Genomic DNA, 20,217 nt, shown 5'->3' with positions numbered 1-20,217 from the left:
TGATGAACGGTAAAAAGAAATAGTTTCTCATTTTGGCTGCCATTGTAAAAATTATTTTCTAAAACTCCATTAAAAATTACGTATGTTTTTAATAAAAATTAAAAATATACATATATTTTTACTTAATAATTAATATATTTTTATAATATATATATATATNAACTACTGGAGGGCTTAGATTACATGCACAGTCGCTATGTTGGACATCTTGGACTAACGGTAACAATAATCAAAATGCTACTAATATTAATAATTACTAGATTAATATCATAGCAAATCAAATGTTACTACATTTATTATTAGTAAATGTAAATTACATATTGCATAGAATTGTACTAGTATAAATTAACGATAATTATCAAAATGGTACATAACAACAAATATTATTGATAAGTTACGCATAATATATAATGCATTAGTTATAGATGTTATCAAAGTTAATTATAAATGAAAATAATTCAAAAAGTCATATTAAACGATAATTTAAATATTTAGAAAATGTCATTTTTGTCAATCCGTAAAAAGATTTATCAAGTTCCTTACTATTATTACTAAAAATACTATTATTACTAAAAGTAAATAAATAAAAAGAACTAGTTTTTAGCAAATAAAGTCCCAATATCATTGTTGCTCAGCAGATTCCTGTTTTGAGAAATTTTGCTAATCAGAAGGAAGGTTTCCTTATAAACTATAACTATTTATTTTAAAACATAATTATAAAAGAAATGCGATAAGTTTAAAGCAAGATGCATAATTTATATAACTGCGAAAATAACACAGAAAACTTTTTAATTTCAGAGTTTGGGACATAATAGTTTTCTTTATTTTATGATACATTAACATTTTGTTTATAGGTAGGTGATGTCATGGTTTCCCGGGTTAACAGTGACGACATCAGATTCGGAGATTTTGGATTGGCTGCTAGACTGTTGCCAGGAAAAGATTATTTCTTAGAGTATGGACATCCTGAATTTGTTGCGCCTGAAATAGCGAAGAAAGAACCAGCAACCTTGCTTGCAGACATGTGGTAAAGCTCTGTCTTTTATTTAACGTCTTACATTTAACGGTCATCAAAAAAGCAAATTTCCCAATTACCAAGCGTTAGTTTTTATATTCTTATATAATGTACAAAAATTGATATCACATCTGAAAATCTGAATTCTCAATATTTTGTATGATTATTGTATGATTGTTTTGTATGATCACATTATTGTTATGCACTTTCTCCTGGTAAATCGCAATGCGTAAGAATCGGAGTAAAAATGTAGGGATTAAATTTTTTAAAAGTTAACATCAAACGATGTGTGCTGTGTCATGGTGGATCAGTATATAAAGCCCCCGCCTCCCTGTGAAGTGACCTAGGTTCGAATCCCAGCAATGTCTGGTTGATATAAATTCTGCTCCTGGCCCGCTCCACTGAGCAGACGTAAAATATCCTCAGTTGTAGACGGATCATGCGTTAGAATCCCCATTACAATCGGGCAAACTTAGGAGGTTTTTGTTGTTTGTTTATTCTCTACATGTGCGGGTTATCTCTATCAAAAAAATCTTCCATGAAGGTTAGTTTGTCCCAATGCTTAATCTAGGAGTTCTTTTGTCTTCTAGGTTGGGTTCAAAATTACAAGACTATGGAGTGGAACTTAGATAGCCGTAAACCCAAAAATGGGTTAACTGTTCAACGACGACTACAGAATTAAATAAAGTTACGGGGCTGAAATTACTGAAGTTATTATCACATACTGACACATTTTTTTAAAAGATCTATCTTTAATTCTCTACTCGATTAAGCTTAGCTGATATTCCCACTCATTTATCTAAGTAGTAAAAAAATAACTCAAACTTCGAAATAAAAGTCTTTATTAAAGCTTTGTATAAATATAAAAATGTTAACAATACATTTTGAAGTTACAGTAAAAAAATAAAACATTTTTACAGTTAAATTATTTGTTTCGTGCTGTAAATTCCTTTTCACGCGTATGGAAATTAAAAAGTGATAATTCAGAAGACGAAGTTACATGAACAAAGGAAAATAGATAAAAGACTTACAACTTCAGAATCACATATAACTCCCTTTTCAACTACGCATTGATAGTAGTACTTTCTGAAGTACTGAAACAGCTCTATTTCCTTTTAATAATTTATATTTTAACTTATTGTGTTGTTTTATATTCACCATATTGAGCTACAACAATATAGCTGTTAAGGAACTAAGCAATAATCGTTAAAATACTGGTTGTTATATCCTTAAAGTGGTGTTGTTGTCCTCTATCTGAAGCCCACACAGCTTCAGATAGATGAGGAACGTAAAGATGGCATATGCATAATGCTAATTCTCCCACCGACATTGCTTAAATCATGCTGTGTATTATTTTATTTTATTTTATAACCGTCGTTGAACAGTTGACCCAATTTGATGGGTTTACGACTACTTATGTTCAACTCCGTAGCCTTGTGATTTTGAATCTAATCCAGAAGACAAGGGAACTCTTGGATCGAGCATTGTGAAGTTTGCTTTTGTGGAGGACTTTTTGATGGAGCTAACCCGCCGTTGAGTTACATGGAGAGGAAAACTAAGAGAACCTCACACGGTTAGCCTGAAGGCAAAGGGACTCTAACCCATGATCCGTCCACCACTGAGAATATTTCACGTCAGCATTGTTGTCGGTGTGAGCCGGACGCGGAATTTGTATCGACTGGGATTCGAATCCAGCTTGCCTCATTAGATGACGAACGCTCTATCCCCTGAGCCATCGCGGCTCATGCTGTGTATTATGAAATTTTAGAGCTTTAATCATCATAACTCACCCTGCTCCACATCTGGCTGTAACAGATTTCTTTTTCTGTTAATGCCGTTTTAGACTGACAGGAAATTTGGAGAAATTATGAGCCAGTATGATCCAAACGTACGGACAGTGTATAAAGAATTATACTGATTTGTTAGACTTACTTCTAGCTTTGCTTTTAGTTGTTTCACTAACAATAATAATAAAGTGGTTATTTTTATTGTTACACAAAAAATAAATAACCAAACTGGTAGTCTTTTGTTCTAATGGAAACTGTTTTTTACAGGAGTGTAGGAGTTATTACCTATCTATTGTAAGTACAACTTTGTTCCCTGATTTCTATTTTCTCAGTTATTGTCTATCTGTATCTATATCTTTTAATCTCCTATCTGCAGGCTGAGTAGCATTTCCCCGTTCTTGGGGGAGAATGACCGGGAGACGCTGACCAGGCTGCAGCAGGGAAAAATCAACTTCAGTGAAGATGCGTTTACAGGAGTCAGTGACGATGCCAAGGACTTCATGTCCAAATTACTCGTCTTTGATCCTAAGTACACTTTTACGTTGCTTAAAAATGTGTTAATAATTTGGAAACAGATTTTAGCATTCACTTAACTAAACTTTAAACTTCTTTTAACAAATGAATCGTTGTTTTTAGGGGACGGATGGATGTAAAAACAGCTTTACAGCATAGGTGGATCAAGGTAATACTCGAGTTTATGACATTTATGGAGGCGTTTGGTTTCAAAATCAATTCCTGAGTTTTTATGCGGAGAAAAAATTCTGATAAAATTAATGAACAGCTAGTGGCTTCGAAATTTCTAGTATAATTATAATTCTGTCTAATAAAGCCAAACTATACGGTTTTTGAAGCATTCATTTAGTATTCTTTTCTTAATAGACGTAGGGTAACGGTTTACCAGAAATTTTGGTTTTTAAAATTATAGTATTTATTGCCACGCATTTAGCAAAAAATACAAGACTGATGAATTAATTTCACCAAACAAATAGCTTTTATGCCAATAATTTTTATGACATTTCCCAGGTTTTATTACAAATTTTTAAATCCTATTTTATTATTAATTTTACCAAATTACACGCATGTTTCATAGGGATAGTGTAGTGAAAAAATCATTTATCAACATTTTTATTTGAAATTGTATTTTGACACTAATTTCCTTAGTATATTTCAGTTTTTTTTGTATTAACTATATTCGATTTTACATCTATAAAAAGCATGATAAAAGCTACCAGAATGTGGTAAAATTTATCATATTTTTGCTCTATAGGAACAACAAAAAGGTCAGTAATTTTTACTGAATCGCGTTGGCAATGAATTTTGATAAAATTAACAATAAAATATGGTTTTATCATCGGCGATAAAGTTTGGTACTTTTACCATGATACCTTAGGGAATGGCATGAAAATTATTTATTTGGTTAAACTTACTTTTCAGTATCGTACTTTTTTTGCTAAATGTGTGATAATAAGAACTATAATTTTGAAAAACAGAATTTCAAGTATACCATTTCCATAAGACCGGAATGCTTGATTTAAATATAGTATATTTCGGTTTTAATAATTTTTTTAACCAAAAATATCTTTACCATACAGTACGAAAATTTTACCCAAACTCTTTCTCTCCATGTAATCTGGATAAGACATCATAACATTATTGCTGGCCAGTACTGTTGTTGACTAGTACATGGTCAACCATATTGTTAGTATTAACTAAACATTATTGTTGATCAAGTACCTGTTGGTGGGTAGATAATTTATCGCAATAGCAATGGGTACTTTTGCCAAGACATTGTTTCATTTTTCTTCTTTTACCAGGTGTTAAGTTAATTATACCAGATTTTTGTGAAACTAGATTAAATAAAAACCAAAAAGGTTTTAAATTTTTAATATGACATTTTAAACGATCTCGTTACGGATTTTTTGCTTCAATAAATCTAATATATCATCATTTCCCTTATTATTCCCTACCTCTCACTTATTTTCCCTATGGATAAAAGCTTTCATACTACTAGAACAATAAAACAACAAGTCAGGAGATCAATTTTTTTTGCATTTTGTGAATGTTTTAAAATGTTGAATACGTAAAGTATTATATACGCATTTATATCGTTTCAAAAAGTGCGATGTTTTTTTTAAATTTTTGAACTTTTAGACCCATAGGGACGCGAGAAGAGTTATCTTTGAAATCCACATTTTTCCTAAAGGGAAAATATAACCAAAAAGTATTTTTGCATCATTTTGTTTCTACTAAGAAGAGAAGCATACATTTAAGGAAATAATATTTTACCCCCAAAACTTTGCTCCCATATTTTAAGGGAGAACAATCTAAACTCCTTTGCGAAAATGTTTCCGCTTTTCTGCTCGTTTTTAGGAGTTTTGTCTCACCATATATTCTTCTAAGCCTGTGTCGCAAGAAAACCTACGAATATTCCATTTTCTTATTTTTTCCTACTCTTTCCTCGATTTTTTTGCGAAAAAAAAGTTTTTTTTTCTTCCTCTCTTTCTCTCCAGACTCTTGTTCGCCAACTTCTGCCTAAAAGGTCGCTTTTGCCTTTCTCACTATAGGATACTTTAAAGTTCTGTTTTTCCAGGCCATTTGAAGACGTGTAGCTCTTTTTTGGGTTTTGAAAAGAATAGATGGCAAAAGTGCCAGAGGATATTTTTCTGACCACCAGAATGGTTATGCTTTATTCTGTGAAATAACTTCCACACTTGCAAATTTTTTGTAACATGTGTTGATGTACTTAGTCTTTATGGAGAGGCAAATAATATCCATTTCGTCAAAATAACTTTTTTGTGGCTATTGCTGAAGTATAGATAATACTAAAGTATACATATTTTTGAAGTATGGATAAACTTTGTATTATCACTTCCAAAGTATTTATAAATTAATAACTTAGTCTTTATGAAGAGGCAAATAATATCCATTTCTACAAAATAACTTTTTTTGTAGCAATTGCTGAAGTATATATAATACTAAAGTATACATATTTTTGAAGTATGAATACACTTTACATTAACACTTAATACACTTTACATTAACACATAATATTTATATGGCTCAGGGTATAGAGCTTTCGCCTTCCAATGAGGGGAACCGGGTTCAAATCCCAGTCGATACGAATTCCGCATCTGGCTTGCACCAACCACAGTGCTGACGTGAAATATCCTTAGTGGTAGACGGATCATAGGTTAGAGTCCCCTTGCCGTCAGGCTAAACGTGGGAGGTTCTCGTGGTCTTCCTCTCCATGTAACGCAAATGGGGGTAGCTCCATCAAAAAGTCCTCCACGAGGGCAAATGTCTCCAAGTACTCGATCCAGGAGTTCCCTTGTGTTCTGGATTGAGTTCAAAATTACAAGGCTACCGAGTTGAACATTACTAGTAGTTCACCCATAAAATTGGGTCAGCTGTTCAACGACGGTTATAAAGAAAAATTATTAACTTCGTATTATGAGAGGCAAATAATAATTATTTCTACAAAATAACTTTTTTTTGTGTCCGGGAATCTTGATGGCCACGAAATTAAGGGTAAATCACTTCACTAAAAATGCTTTTTATGGACCACCAATTTCAGAAACACTGCAAGAACTTACAGAGCTCTTTTTCACAGCATTTGGAATTATTGATAGAGTGAGACTACAAGTGTGGAGAAAGTTTTGATTTAGTTGAAAATGAAATGAATGTTGTTTTTAATGAAGTTAAAGTTTGTTTAATTTTTGTTGCGTAACAACATGGTAACTAATCAACCATTTACATTTTTATTCAACTGTGGTGTATTAATTTTTTGCAATATCTGTAAGAGACACGATCTTCACGAATTCCAATCATTTTTTTGGGCTGACCTAGCATCAATAATTATTTTTAATTAAGATAAGATGACTTTTACAGAGCATTGGATATTTAGAAAAACTCGTATTTAATTAAATTTTAACATTTTCATTAAATAAAAATTTTAACTTACGAATTGCATATAATTCAACATTTGTAACGGCACTCTTAAGAAGCCTATAAAAAAGAAAATTGCAACGGTAAGACCATTTCCTAACGATGGCAAAGTACTCCCTTACATTGAGTAGTGTAAACGAGCATTCTACGTATTTCTCTGAACTATCCTTAGTTTTGGTGTAGTGGAAAACATTTTGATGCAAAAAAGTTGCCACCATTTTTGGTATTTAGATACAAGATAATTACTTACAATGTATCAATTAATATCGAGGGCAATCACAAAATTAACAAGCCAGCAGTATCAGGTCAACAATAAACACAAATAGCTTAAAACAAAACATGCAGAATTCGAGGTAAAAATAGCTAGCAAAAATTTAAAGAAAGATGATGTAAATAAATAAAAAAACTATGAATGTTAAAAAAAATAAATAAGTTCTTTCAATCGATACAAAAACTGAGTTTAAAAAGAAACAGTTCATAAAAGTCACTAAGTAAAACACCATCTGATTAAAAAAAAATACTAATTTAAAAAAAATCCTAGTATAAGCATCAAAAGTGAAAACAGTAAAAGTTAAAAGAATTTATGAAAGTATTTATATTTGGTCCCGGTATGAAGAAGTATAACATCTAAGTATACTTTCAATTTTGAGAGTTATCTTTTATTCAACTTCAGTGAAATTTCAAGTGGCACTGAATTATTTTTAGAGTTTAGGTCACAGGAATACTTATCTTCCTAAAATATACAACTTTTTTATGGTACATATGTAAATGTCAAGTAGTCAAGATTGGCAGGCGGTTGGATAAATTCATGGCAGTAGATCGGATAAAAAAGGACAAATAGATAGATGGTTTGAAGGGTAAAGTGATTGATAAGTAGGTAAATGTAAAAGTTGAACCACCGAAAATAAAAAAGAAGATGTTTGATGTTTCCTTTCCCAAATATGAGAAACCAAGACTTAAAACTGTTAAAATACCAACACCCTGAATTAAACCCCTTCAAATACCAACCCCTGCAAATCAAAAAAACATATTTTTGTGCTCAAAACTTACTTTGCATTAATTTACATTTCTGTTTTTTGAAAATTTAATGAGCACAAACTAATTACACAGTCTAAAACTACGTAGTGTATCGCATATTGCATTATAATGTAAATAATCAAAGCATATTTCTACATTCAAAATTTGGGCTTGGATAGCCTCGTTAGTCGGGCGTTAGGCTCATGTGCAAAAGGTCATGAATTCGATCCCCGCCAGCCATATCGGGTCACTAAGTCCCCCATGCTTCCATAACAAATTATACCTATGGGGGTACTTAATTGGAGATTGATCGTTCTCTGTTCCAAGTAAAAATTATGATCTGTGGATAAATGAATTTATGTATAAATGGGTTCACCCTTTAAACGGGCAGTGACGAGTGTGCGGCTGAAGTCTTATTCTTGGCCATAGATGGCGCCACTAAAAAGAAGAAACGCACTTTCTGCCTTAAATTCGCTTGATTTCACTAAGCACGTTTGCTGATATTGGCAAGTGGCATAAGAAACAACCGACAACATTTAAAATTTCCTTTAAATTAATTTACGTATTGTGAAAAAGTAAGCATGTGTCAAGTAAACATGCAAATTTTACTTCTTCTATAAATTCTCCTAAGGTGTCTTTCAAGGTCTGTAATAAAAAAAATTCACGAAACCTTCCTCTTTTTTTGACGAAATCTTTTCCTGGTATCTGTTCCGAGCAATAATTTCATCAAATTGACGAAATAACTATCACCACTTCATCCAGGGAACGAATTTCATTCATATATTCAATTCATATATTTCATAATTTTTTTCTTCAAATAAATAAATAAACTCATAGCAACTAACGTATCTCACTTTTCTAATCATCACTTTATCGTGATCAACATACAAGTAAATCAATCTTTCCCAAACAACACAAGAACAGATAGAAAAGAGAAATAAATAACACATGTTCGAAGCGGGGCTTTCTTGGTAAGAAGCCAACACCTTGATTACCATACAGACTGGTTAGCTTGTTTCGCCATCTCTATTTTCAATCACCTTGTAATAATTTTAGTATCGTCATTCCAGTTAACAATCTCTCACAATCCACTGCAAAGACGTTCAGAGTTGAGGAAACATTTTCGCCATATAGTTGAGAGTTCACGTTTCGTCACAGATAACGTGATTTCATGACGAAATGATTCTCAATATTAACGAAATGCAGCACACGGATTGCTGATTCGAGTGTATTTTGTCTACTTAACACGTTTTACAAAGTTTAATGTTTTGATAGTTCTGTACTCTGGACCTTTTTAAATAAATTTTTTAACGATACAATTCAAGTGTTTAATTTCGTATTTCTTACAGATTATTATTTTAACTTTTTTTCTTAAATACAACTTAGTGAATGCTAATCAAATTTTATGTTTTTCATTTATTGAGTAAAATAAATTTTTGGTGTTGCACCTCTGTTGAGCTTTGCTATGAATTTTGTTTAGCTTTTGGTCTACCCTTCATTTTAAAAGTAGCCATAGTAATCTGAAAATAAATACTTAGTTATTTTTTCCCAGCGGTAAAAAAAAGAAAAGAGACGTATAAAAAAAGTGATTGGGAATACTTTGTGCAACGTAGCAAAAAACAAAGTGAATAAACCAAAATATTTGTCATTCATTGCATATTTTGTGCTTAAATCATTACATGGGTTTCAGATTTAGAGGAAATTCAATTTCCATTATTTTTTTAAAAATCTCACATCAGTTTTCATGCTTCCATTAATTTTCCGCTTTCCATTTTAAAAAAAATGAAAAAAAATATATAAATTTGAAAAATAGAAATACTGAGAATAATATTGATTTGCAATTTTTTAAAAATTATATTTTTAACTTATTATAATCTGGATGGAATGTTTCAAACCATCTGAAAAAAAACTCAACTAAAAGACTTAAACTACCATTAAAACTTACTCTAAACATACAATGTCAGAAAAGCCTCATGCCAGCCCCATCAGAGATTTCGTTTAATTTATTTTAAATTCCATGAAATAACTTCGAAGAGAGATTCACTAAAGATATTCCTTAAGTCCTGTTAATCCTCTAAAATCCATTGACAGTCGTCATGCTTCCGAGATAAGGTCCACCCTTTTATCCATAACAGGAGGGATGATAGATTTTAATCCTTTAATTCAGGAAAAGTTTCATTGGGAGTATTACTCTAGTACGAAACAAGGATTTAAACCAATAGGAACCACAACCTGGATGAAATGTACCCTCAGGAAAAAGGTTACAGTGGATAAAAGTGATTACGTCACTAAGAGATGAGTTTTAAAGCTGTTTATACAAGTAATTTAAATGCAAGACATGAAAATTCTTTAAAAGCAAAAGTAAAGAAAATATACATTAACGTAAGAAATCTACTTACTGGTTTTTATTTAATATTTGAAAGCTTTTTGAAATCTTAGAAGAAAGGAAACTACGTGCTTCGAAATTTGTGTTATTTTATTGATTTAATTCTTAAGTAGTTTACTTTAAACAGTGTAGAGTTAATTATACCTTCGCTTGAACTTTTACAGTATTTCTTCGCATTTGTGATGCGCCCATTTCATAACAAAAATACTCTTGAAATAGCTAACTTTTTTTTTAAATTTGATTATCATATTATTACTAATATTCAATAACTCTCCTCCTGACATACTTTGTTATTTGTCAATGAAAAAATAGCAACGGATAAACAATGTAAGAATTTCATGTTGTTTATCTGTTTAAAAAATGAAATGCATTTTTTATCTTATTTTCTAATTATTTGAGAATTTTTGATCTTAAAAAACGATTTTGTTTATCCAAAATTCTGGTTCACAAAATTATGGCTCTAAATGTCCCACATTTTATAAAAATTGCAAAGCTGAAAGGTAAATTATACCAAGTAAATGGTTTTTATGCTTTAAAATACTATAAGATTACCAAATTTTACTAGATTTACGAAATTTTTTGACACATTGCAGAACAACATTTTATTGTTAATATCATCGAAATCATTACTAAAGCCCTTTGTAGAACAGTACCTAGCCTTTTAGTTTTCTCATAGAAACAGAAACATGGTATAATTTGGCGTATTCTGGTAGGTTTGACAGTAATTAGTTTCGAAGTAAAAACTAATATAGTAAATACTGCGGTTATAGAATTACTATAATAGTACTGTGGTTATATTCATTAATTATAGTTAAATTTTAGTTAATTAGTTTAATTACAGTTTAATTATAATTAATTAGTTTAATTACAGTTTAATTATTGTTAATTAGTTTACTAACAGTTGAATTAGATAACAGTAAATTGCAGAGAGTACAATAATTCATTAATTATTTCGTATTTCGGTTGCTGATTAAAAAGAAATGGATAGTTTTTTATTATAGTTTTAATATATATATATATATATATATATAGCTTTTTTGCTCATTCATTGATAACTGAATCTGTTATTATAACGTGTGTTGAGATCAGATAGTATAACAAAAATATTCTTCATTCATTTAAATATATCATAATAAATAGTCTTATTTGTACAATAATTACTAAGAAACCTTGTATATCACAATAATTTTTTAAAAATGTACTATATAGTACAGTTTGAAGAGCCGTCAAGTATTGTAAGTGTAAAATCCTGTTCTTAATTTTATTTCGTAACTATGCAATAAAAATTTAAATGATCATTACCCTTTTTTTTCTTTCAATTTTTCATTTTTTCAAGTTAAATGTTATAAACTATAACATTTATTGTGTTCCTAAATTCTTCTTAAAACANTTTTAAAATTTCTGCAATCCATACAAAAGTTTAAAAAGTGGTAGCAAAACCACTTTGTTTTCACTGTTTTTCAAAGAAATCATCCATTCATGATTACCACAAACATAAATGATTCAGTATATATGTAATCAGTACTAAAGTCATTATATATATATATATATTTAATAATATTGCATTGAATAAATTATAAAAAGATCATTCATTTATAAAAACTTTCATTATTCTTTACCTCTGCAAGTTTCATATAAAAATAAAATACCTAAATTTGTTAATGGTGAGAAAATATCAATTAAAAAATTTCATACCAAACATTTAATTTTCAACATTTTTATTTGTGCTCTTTTGGCAAATTTAAGTAACAAATATATTATATTTGACGTAATCTGAATAAAATCAATTTAATATTCTTATTGTTATATCAGTTTATACACGAATTATAGTATTAAACACTAAGTTAACATAATATTTTATAATTAACTCTATTAAAAATTAAGTCAATTTGTCTTGAAGTTATCGTTAAATATTTGCTTTTAATCAACTTCAGAAAAGATTTTAATTCTGTATCTTTTTCTTATTAAACCATAACTATTTAGTAATAACAATGTCAACACCTCGTACGTCAAGCATTATTAAAAACTCTAGATTTACCAAAATATTTATCTTAAGTGTACGATTAAGAATTTTCAGACGCACTTTTTAAAGATGCAATTTTTCATTTTAATTTTTAATATTTCTTATTTTTCTTACTATACATGACGGAATGCATGCAAAATTACTAAAATAATATAAAAATCTACGTTCTCTAGTTAAAAATAAGAGTTATACATTAAAATTAATCTTTTAGGTTAAAGTTAGGGATAAAAATGTTACTGTGTCAATATTTTCATATTTGTTGTCGAGACATGTGTTAGAAACATGATAAAAAGATTATGTACCCAAGGAAGTTTTTTGCAATAAAAGTTGGATACTTCAATTGTATCATGTGCAAAAAATACTTCGATTGCATCAGAATCTTATTTTTTCAGGGGGTAATGTCGCAGAATATCGAAAAATCCTATTTTTGCCAAAAGCCTAAAACATATGTCGCTTAGGATTGTGAGATTTTTGACGGATAGTGTTATTTTTTGTTTTGTAAGCAGCAAAAAAAATGTATATTTATGTTCAACGAAATAAAATTCAGCATAGTCATTTTCTTTCCCTCTTTCTTAGTTCAAAATTTAGTTATTACAGTTTATATGGACTACTAGTTCCATTTTTTTATCATATTAGTTTCTGATTTACAGCGAAATATCTAAACTGGGAAAGAAGTATGGTCAAAACTATCAGAATGTGTTAAAATTTACAGTGCTCGTCAGTTTATGTGAGCATCAAAAAACTCGGTAATTTTTACTGAAGCACTTTGGTAAAATTAACAATAACATATGTACAGTAAATTACAGCCTAAATAACATTCATATATTGGAGAAGTTGCAGTGTGTTAGAATTATTTATAGAATGACATTTATGCCCCTTTAACAAGTGTGATAAAAAATAGAAGAATCCTTGCAAAAGCAAGGATTCTTCAACAGTAAAATTTTATAGAAATATATCTGATACAACATAATTTCTCTAGTAATATTTACTGTAAAATCATTGAATAACTGTAATTATATAAATATTGCTGTATAAATTACGGTAAAAAAGGATTTTACGGATGCTGCGCTCAGGGCATCTGTTCTATTTACCGTAATTTGATGGCTAATTCTTTACAGTGTATTGCTCTTGGGCTGATAAACCTAGATCACGGGATTTTCAAAGGTCATTCAGTGACAAAATTTATTACACAGTGAATAATAATAATAATATGGAATAAACAAGTAACTTATTTTTAAATTTTCGACATTTTTTATTCAAAAAATATAACTTTCTGTTTCTAATAAGCACCGGCTTTAAAATACAATGTGTGTTTACGCTTATTTTTATCAATCCCATTATTATATAATCAGTAAGTTTCAGTATAGTTCTGGGATTATTAAAAATTAATTTAATTATTCTAATTATTATTCTAATGATAATAACTATTGTTTAATAAATCATTCGCATTATTATTGCATTTTTTGCTGTTATTTAAATTGTTCGATTTTAGAGAAAGCATGCTTTCTTAACCTCTTTTAGTTAAATGTTTTTCAATGTTCTCAGAAATACCTAAGCCTTAGCTACACATGGAAAATATAATTTAATAAGTAATGGAAAATTTAAAATAAATTTCTGTGTTAAGGGACTATTTTTTGCTGGTTTGGGGTTAAGGAAATAGAATATTAAGGCTTATTCAATAAATATTTGGAAGTTTTATGCTATTTTGAAAGTTTATTTTTTAAATCAATCTGAAGAAAGTATTTTTCGCAAGCTACTCTATTTTCAGAAAAATAACTCTTTTGACAATTTTGATTAAACTAGTAGATCCATGAATTTTAATTTTGGTAATAAGTGCATAATTTACAAAAAAACCTTCTCTAACTGCAAAAACTCAGAACATTAACATAAAAAATACTCATATTTAGTTTTAGTTTAAACAATAATAGCTTTTTCGATGTAAAAACTATTCATAAATTTTCTGAAAAAAACTATTTTACGTCATTTTTTGTTGTTGTATATATTACATTCAAATATTAAATATTTAATGACGCAGACAACACAAATCTATTGAAATAATTACGCAGGATTGATGATACATACTGCTTTTAATTCGCACACGCTTTAAAATTCTATGCGTGTTCACTAGTGTAATTATTATTCCGATTTATATATTATCAATTATATCTAATTATAACGTTTCAATCTAACTATGGGATTATTAGACATAAATTTAATTATTATTGATATTTATCTAATGATAATGATTATTATATAATAAATTACTTTTAATAAATTATTAACATTATTATTGTATTTCTTGCAATTTTTTAAATGGCTCTATTCTCGTAAAGCATTTATATTTTACCTCTTTTTTTTCTACTGCTTTTTGCTCCTTATTTTTTCTCCTTAACGAAATCCATACAATTGTTTCATTTCATGCATAAGTTATTACTTAATGAGTAACGATAATTTTAAAATAGATTTCTTTGCTATGGGAAGTAATGCCGGTTTTGGGTTAAGTATATAAAAGATTAAGGCCCATTTAATGAAAATTTTGAAACACCCCGCTATTTTAAAGGCTTATCTTAGGCAATTTAACGAAATTACTTTTCGCTGGCTACTGCATTTTAAAGAAAAATCTATTTGGACAATTTAGATTTAACTAGTAGATCCATAATTTTTTAGTTTTGGTAATCAGAGTATAATTTGAAAAACCCTTTCTAACTGTAAAATCTCAGAACATTAAGATAAAAACTACTCATATTTTGTTTTAGTTTGAACTATAATAGCTTTTTTTGATGTAAAAACTATTCATAAATTTCTGTAAAAAAACTATTTTACGTCATTTTTTGCTTATATTACATTTAAAGATTGAATATTTAATGACGTAGACATCACAAATCAATTGAAATAATGATACAGGTCGGAAACATAAATATGAATACATGCGAATCTTTATTTTAAGAAATAAGGAATAAGGAATAAATATTGCTTTATTAAATCATTGAAAGACGTAAAAAATAGATATTCATTTTTATTCCTCTTTTATTCTAAGTACTACACAAAAAAACATCTTCTGCGAGAATAATTTCCAAGAAGAATTCCCACTTTTGACTCATTAAGTTTTTGACTCATTATTTATGCAGGAACCATCTTCGGTATAACGATTTAAACATTGCATCCGTATATTAAAATGATGTTAGAGAAAAAGTAGTATCTTATGCTAATTTGTGTTTGTGGTGAACATAATTCTTTTCGGATTCAAATCACTTTGCGTCCGATGATATTTTATTTGAATTTTATAAATAAATAGGAAGACAAAATTAGAGATATTCTTTTCAAAAATAGAATAGTATCCTCTAATGTTATGAAAGTAGCTTAATTAATTTTATGAAGGTAAAAGTGATGTTATTTCTTTAAAGAATTAGGAATAATAATGAAATAAATGAATTAAAGATTCAAAAGTGAACGAATTATTTGTTGAAATGCTGAATAGATTATTTATTTTAAAATGGAAATGATGTTCTTCTTTTTAATAAAAAAATAATATTCAATTATGATTTATAATTACAATATTACTTTCGAAATGTAACTTAGTTTGTGAAGTTCATTTCAATGTTCGATCAACGGAATTAAATACTACATTCAGGTTTTTCTAACTAAAAATAGTTTGTAAAATTACTAAAATTGATTTGTTAAAAATATTTTGTGTAAATAATGAATTCAATGTTGCATTGTATAATACATTATTCAATATATCTGTGCATTATTCAATGTATTGAATTATACAATCATTTAATATATTGAACATTTTTTCAAAATTAAATTTTTAGTTTAAAGTAAATCCGTCTTGTTTTAATTGCAAAAACATAAAATAATAAGAGCTGATAAGTTAGATATTATTTCTTGAGATTTGCATACTTCTTTCCGAAAGTGCGATGAATTTACATATCCTATTTCGTTTACTTTTTTGAAAAAGAACAGTGATAATAATTGGTGTAAACTATTAAATAGCATCTCAAATATAATAAAGAATTATTAAAATTTTATGCAAAAATTAAAAATTTAAGCAAATATAAGAGTTTTAAAAATGCTACACGGAGAAAATATTCTGGTAAAATAACCGCACTGTATGGTAATGTAGCTTTGGCTAAAAGAATTCTGGCAATATATGCGAAAATATACCATTTAAACTATTCATTTAGTCATTTTTCTATTCATCTGTGGTTTAATGGAAACTCCAGTTTTCAAAATTATAGTTATTTTTACCACATATTTTATAAGATATCAAAAACTCAAAAGTAAATTTAACCAAATAAATGGTTTTTAATATATGCTGGCTTCATTATGCATTTACCAAATTTTACAACATTAACCAAATTTTAACACATATTTTAAAAACATATTTTATTGCTAATTTTACCGAAATGATTGTCAAAGCACATCCGAAAAATTACCGAGCTTTTCGGTGATCCCATAAAGCAGGAAATACGGTTAATTTTACCATATTCTGGTAGTTTTGACCATGCAGTTTTTCTATGTGTACTTTAAGACTTCTTTTAAAATTCATCCAATCATATTTATACATACAAACCTAGAAGTTTCATTAAATTAGACATAATTTTAAAGCCTACAGCTTTTAAAATTTCTAAAATGCTAGCATGTGTTTCATTTCTTGGAAAGAAATAAAAATTTAACTTTCAAATGAGAACTGAAATAATAACTGGTAGAATTGTAAAATTCATCTCAAATCTAATAAAGAATTAGTAAATTTAAAAAAAAAATTCGAGTTACATAAAGTTAAGCGAAATAAAAAGAGTTTTAAAACTGTTTCGTGTATAGATAAAAAACCTGGTAAAATTTATTTTACTGTATGGTAATGGCATTTCCGATTTTTTAAAAAAAAAACATAATTCTGGTATTTGTGCTAAAATTGAAAGAATTTAAAATCATTCATGAGGCTATTTTTCCATACAGATATAGTAACAGTTTAGCGAAAATTCTAGTTTCTGAAGCTATAGTTCGTATTACCACATATTTAGTAAACAATACAAAATTTAAAAACCAATTTAAGCGAATAAATGAGTTCTTTATGCCATACTCTAAAGCATTATCATAAAATTAACAAATTTTAACACACATTATAAAACTGTATTTTCTTGTTAACTTAACCAAAATCACTACTAAAGTGCTTCAGTATACATTAGTGAGCCTTTTGGTGTTCCTATGGAGCCAAAAACACTGCAAAGTTTACCATATTCTGGTAGTTATGACCTTATTTTTCCTCTCTGTGCATTAAGACTTCCTTTGAAACTTCTTCAATCAAATTTATTCATACATAAGCCTGGAAGTTTCATAAAAAGTAAATATAATTTTAAAACCTACAGTTTTTTAAAATTTTATAAAATGCTCGTAAATGTTTCGTTTCTTAGTATGAAATAAAATCTGCATAACGCACTTATGATCCTTCGCTTGATTAAACATTTTAAAACAGTTTCAGAAAAACGGATTCTCACAAAGAACGTAGATCCTTTCTCTCCCTAGAGAACGTTTTGCAAATTTGCATACGGGTGCTCGAACAGCTACAAAATTTGTAAATCATCACCATGATTTTTCATCTTACGTAAGAAATTTTAAAGTACACTGAGTTAAGTCAATAAGTGTTTTAATGTTTTTATAAAAATATGTTTCACTTTTCTGTAATTGATTTTTACTTTTAAATTTCTATTCTTGCAGCATTTTACTAAGCTGATTACAACTTTGGTTTGCAAATGTATATTTCTTTTATTTTTTATAAAGGTAAAATCAATAGCTTGAAAATGAGCTTATAGAGGGAAACTGAATTCTTCGTCGTTTTTTGTTGCTTTAAGAAAGAAAGATTTAATTTTGCTATAGGGTTAAAATGAATGATAATCACTTTTATCGTTTATAAAAAAGCATACTTATTTGTAAAATACAATAACATATTCAATTTCCGAATGGTGCAACTTATAATTATGTTAAATGTTTTGCTTAATTTGGTTTTTAATAAAAATGCTTGAGTTTTGAGTTATGTTATATGATGGACGTTTAGCAATTTATAACCTAACGTTTAAATCTTTTTAAATGGACGTTAAAAATTAAAAATTCTTTATAAAATAAATGCAGAACATCGCTAGAGTCTCGTTTGAGCATGTATCATTCCTGATTACGTCCAGAATTGTTGCACAAGTTACTAAATGTATGATTCTGCAATACAATTCTTAGAAAAATGGTTCTAAATAGAGCCACGATTGCTCAATGGTTAAAACACTGAACTCCCATTTTATTTTATTTTGAACAGCCCACCTAAATTTTGGGTTCAGAACGACTTATGTTCAACTCCGTGTAAGTGTAATTTTGAACCCACTCCAGAAGACAAGGGGACTCATGGATCAAGTGTTGAGAGACATTTGCTTTCTTGGAGGACTTTTTGATAGAACTTACCAGCAATTGCGTTAGATGGAGAGGAAATGCGTTAGATTGTTAGATGGAGAGGAATATTCAACAAAATTAATCAAGATTGCAGAGCAATTTAAAATTAGTTGCAAAATTATTGCTTTAAAATTTGAGAAAATTTAATTTAAAACTGAGCAAAATGTGAGTAATTAAAGTAGTAAAGATATAAAATTTACCGTGATTCCAGCTCTATAGGAATAAGAAGAATCTCTTTGTCCCCGAAGTTTTGCCGAAGCACTTTATTCATAATTTTAGTTAAAATTAGCAAAACTATGATTTTGTTAATATGTGATAAAATTTTAAAATTTGTAGCAGTATATGAAAATTTTATCACAATATCTTAGAGCATGGCATGAAAACTATTTATGCTATTATTATGATGCTGTTCGTTTTAAAAAAAAACTTTTATTATTATTAAAATTAATAAACGAAGTTGTAAATGTTATAAGAGTTGGTAATTTTATTATGCTACTTCGTAACGTGTCGTACAAAAATTATTCAGTTGAATTCACTTTTCAGTTTCATATATCTACTGCATGTGTGGTTATTAGAAGAATAATTTTGAAAATCAGAATTAAAAGTAAACCGTAACCATGTAAGCGAGAGAATTACTAAATGAATGGCTTAAATACCGTTTATTTTGGTTTTTTTAATTTGAATTATCTTACTTTTTTTTACCAGAATGCCATTACCGTACAATACGTTTAGTGTTACCAGATTTGTTTTCTCCGTTTCTGAAAAAAATAGTTATTGCAAGTAAATTTGGTTTCTCAGACAGTATATAAATAATTTATTAAATTCCACAGCTTCATTAAATAGGTGATTTTTAGTAAATTAAATATAAATAAGTTGTTTGCTTCTTTACTAATTTTAATAGTATGTATTTTGTCATTTGAACACTATGAACGCAATTTTTTCCCATGCCCTCAGCAGCTTGTTGACAATCAAGGAGATTGAAGCACAACGATTTCGTGATCAATTGCAAGATTGTAGCAATTTAATCAGTATTGTGCACATGCCGCCTTTACTTTTTAGACTAGCTGATTCCAATCGATCTGAAGCTTTGTGAACTTAAAATTTCTCTTTAGATTAAACCCCAGTTCTCAGCAATGACCGTTCAGTGTCTTAACCACTTAAACTTCGCGGCATGTAAACATTATTTTATCCAATAAAATATTTGGTTTCTACAATTTCCTTACAAGGTGTAAAAATAACAAACATTTTTCTATTTTTGATGAAAACTCCCTTTTTTTATAAATCCCAGGTGTTCATTAGGTATTTAGAACAAATTATACGAATATAAACATGTTTTGAAAGTAGTTATGAAGCTCTTTAACTTAATAATAACCTAAATTATCTCGTCCATAAATTTTCCTTTATTACTTTGCAAAATATAAAAACTAAAGTTATATTTCATATCAAATCACTTATTTAAAAATAAAAAAATAATTATAGGAGATTAATTAGCACAATTTATAAGTATTTTCTTTATATAAGTATTTTAAAACAAATTTAATTAAATAATAAATCCTTACAATAGAAAACTGATTTTTTTTAATTGGATATAAAATGTAAATACGAAATC

General features: G+C 28.4%; 2 protein-coding genes and 1 long non-coding RNA gene across 3 annotated transcripts in view; 2 read left to right on the top strand and 1 right to left on the bottom strand.

Moving 5' to 3' along the window:
• Positions 1-20,217, top strand: part of LOC107448874 (neuroligin-4, X-linked) — a 310,204-nt gene that overhangs the window by 225,580 nt on the left and 64,407 nt on the right. The window lies entirely within an intron of this gene.
• LOC139427195 (uncharacterized) overlaps positions 1-20,217 on the bottom strand; it is a 91,795-nt gene that overhangs the window by 17,703 nt on the left and 53,875 nt on the right. The window lies entirely within an intron of this gene.
• On the top strand, positions 157-19,701 carry LOC122272606 (death-associated protein kinase 3-like). The gene is made up of 6 exons (XM_043056471.2): positions 157-219; positions 855-1,027; positions 3,070-3,096; positions 3,179-3,331; positions 3,439-3,484; positions 19,510-19,701. Exons 1-6 carry the CDS (start codon positions 184-186, stop codon positions 19,699-19,701), a joined length of 627 nt encoding a protein of 208 aa, XP_042912405.2. The 5' UTR covers positions 157-183.

The sequence above is a fragment of the Parasteatoda tepidariorum genome, chromosome X2, assembly GCF_043381705.1.
Source record: "Parasteatoda tepidariorum isolate YZ-2023 chromosome X2, CAS_Ptep_4.0, whole genome shotgun sequence".
Taxonomy (NCBI): domain Eukaryota; kingdom Metazoa; phylum Arthropoda; class Arachnida; order Araneae; family Theridiidae; genus Parasteatoda; species Parasteatoda tepidariorum.
This window is presented reverse-complemented; position numbering and strand designations above follow the sequence as displayed.